The 392-nt window shown below is 59.7% G+C and overlaps 1 protein-coding gene across 1 annotated transcript in view; it reads left to right on the forward strand.

Annotated features, from left to right (window-relative positions):
* EMH_0044740 (uncharacterized protein) overlaps positions 1-199 on the forward strand; it is a gene marked incomplete at both ends in the record, with an annotated part of 4,224 nt that extends 4,025 nt beyond the window's left edge. The window contains one exon of the mRNA XM_013495999.1: positions 1-199. Coding sequence (XP_013351453.1) covers positions 1-199 — 199 coding nt within the window.
* Positions 200-392: the final 193 nt, after the last annotated feature.

The raw sequence follows: 392 nt of genomic DNA on the forward strand, positions 1-392 counted from the left end.
AAACGTCAATCGAATAGCGGTAGCAGCAGCAGCAGCAACAGCAGCAGCAACAGCAATAATAAGAGCAGCAATAGCAGCAATCACAGCAGCAGCTGCAACACTAGCAGCAGGACCAGCAGCAACAGCATCAGCAGCAGCAGCCGCACCACCCCCAGCAGCAGCAGCAGCAGCAGCAGCAGCAGCAGGAGCTGCAGCATAAGCATAAGCACCACCGACAGCAACATCAGCAGCACCAGCAGCAGCACCACCACCAGCAGCAGCACAAGCACCAACAGCATCAGCAGCAACACCAGCACCACCCCCAGCAGCAGCACCACCACCCCCAGCACCACCACCCCCAGCAGCAGCAGCAGCAGCAGCAGCAGCAGCAGCAGCAGCAGCAGGTACTGACA

This window comes from Eimeria mitis, genomic scaffold (assembly GCF_000499745.2).
Source record: "Eimeria mitis Houghton genomic scaffold, Emh_scaff1864, whole genome shotgun sequence".
NCBI lineage: Eukaryota > Apicomplexa > Conoidasida > Eucoccidiorida > Eimeriidae > Eimeria > Eimeria mitis.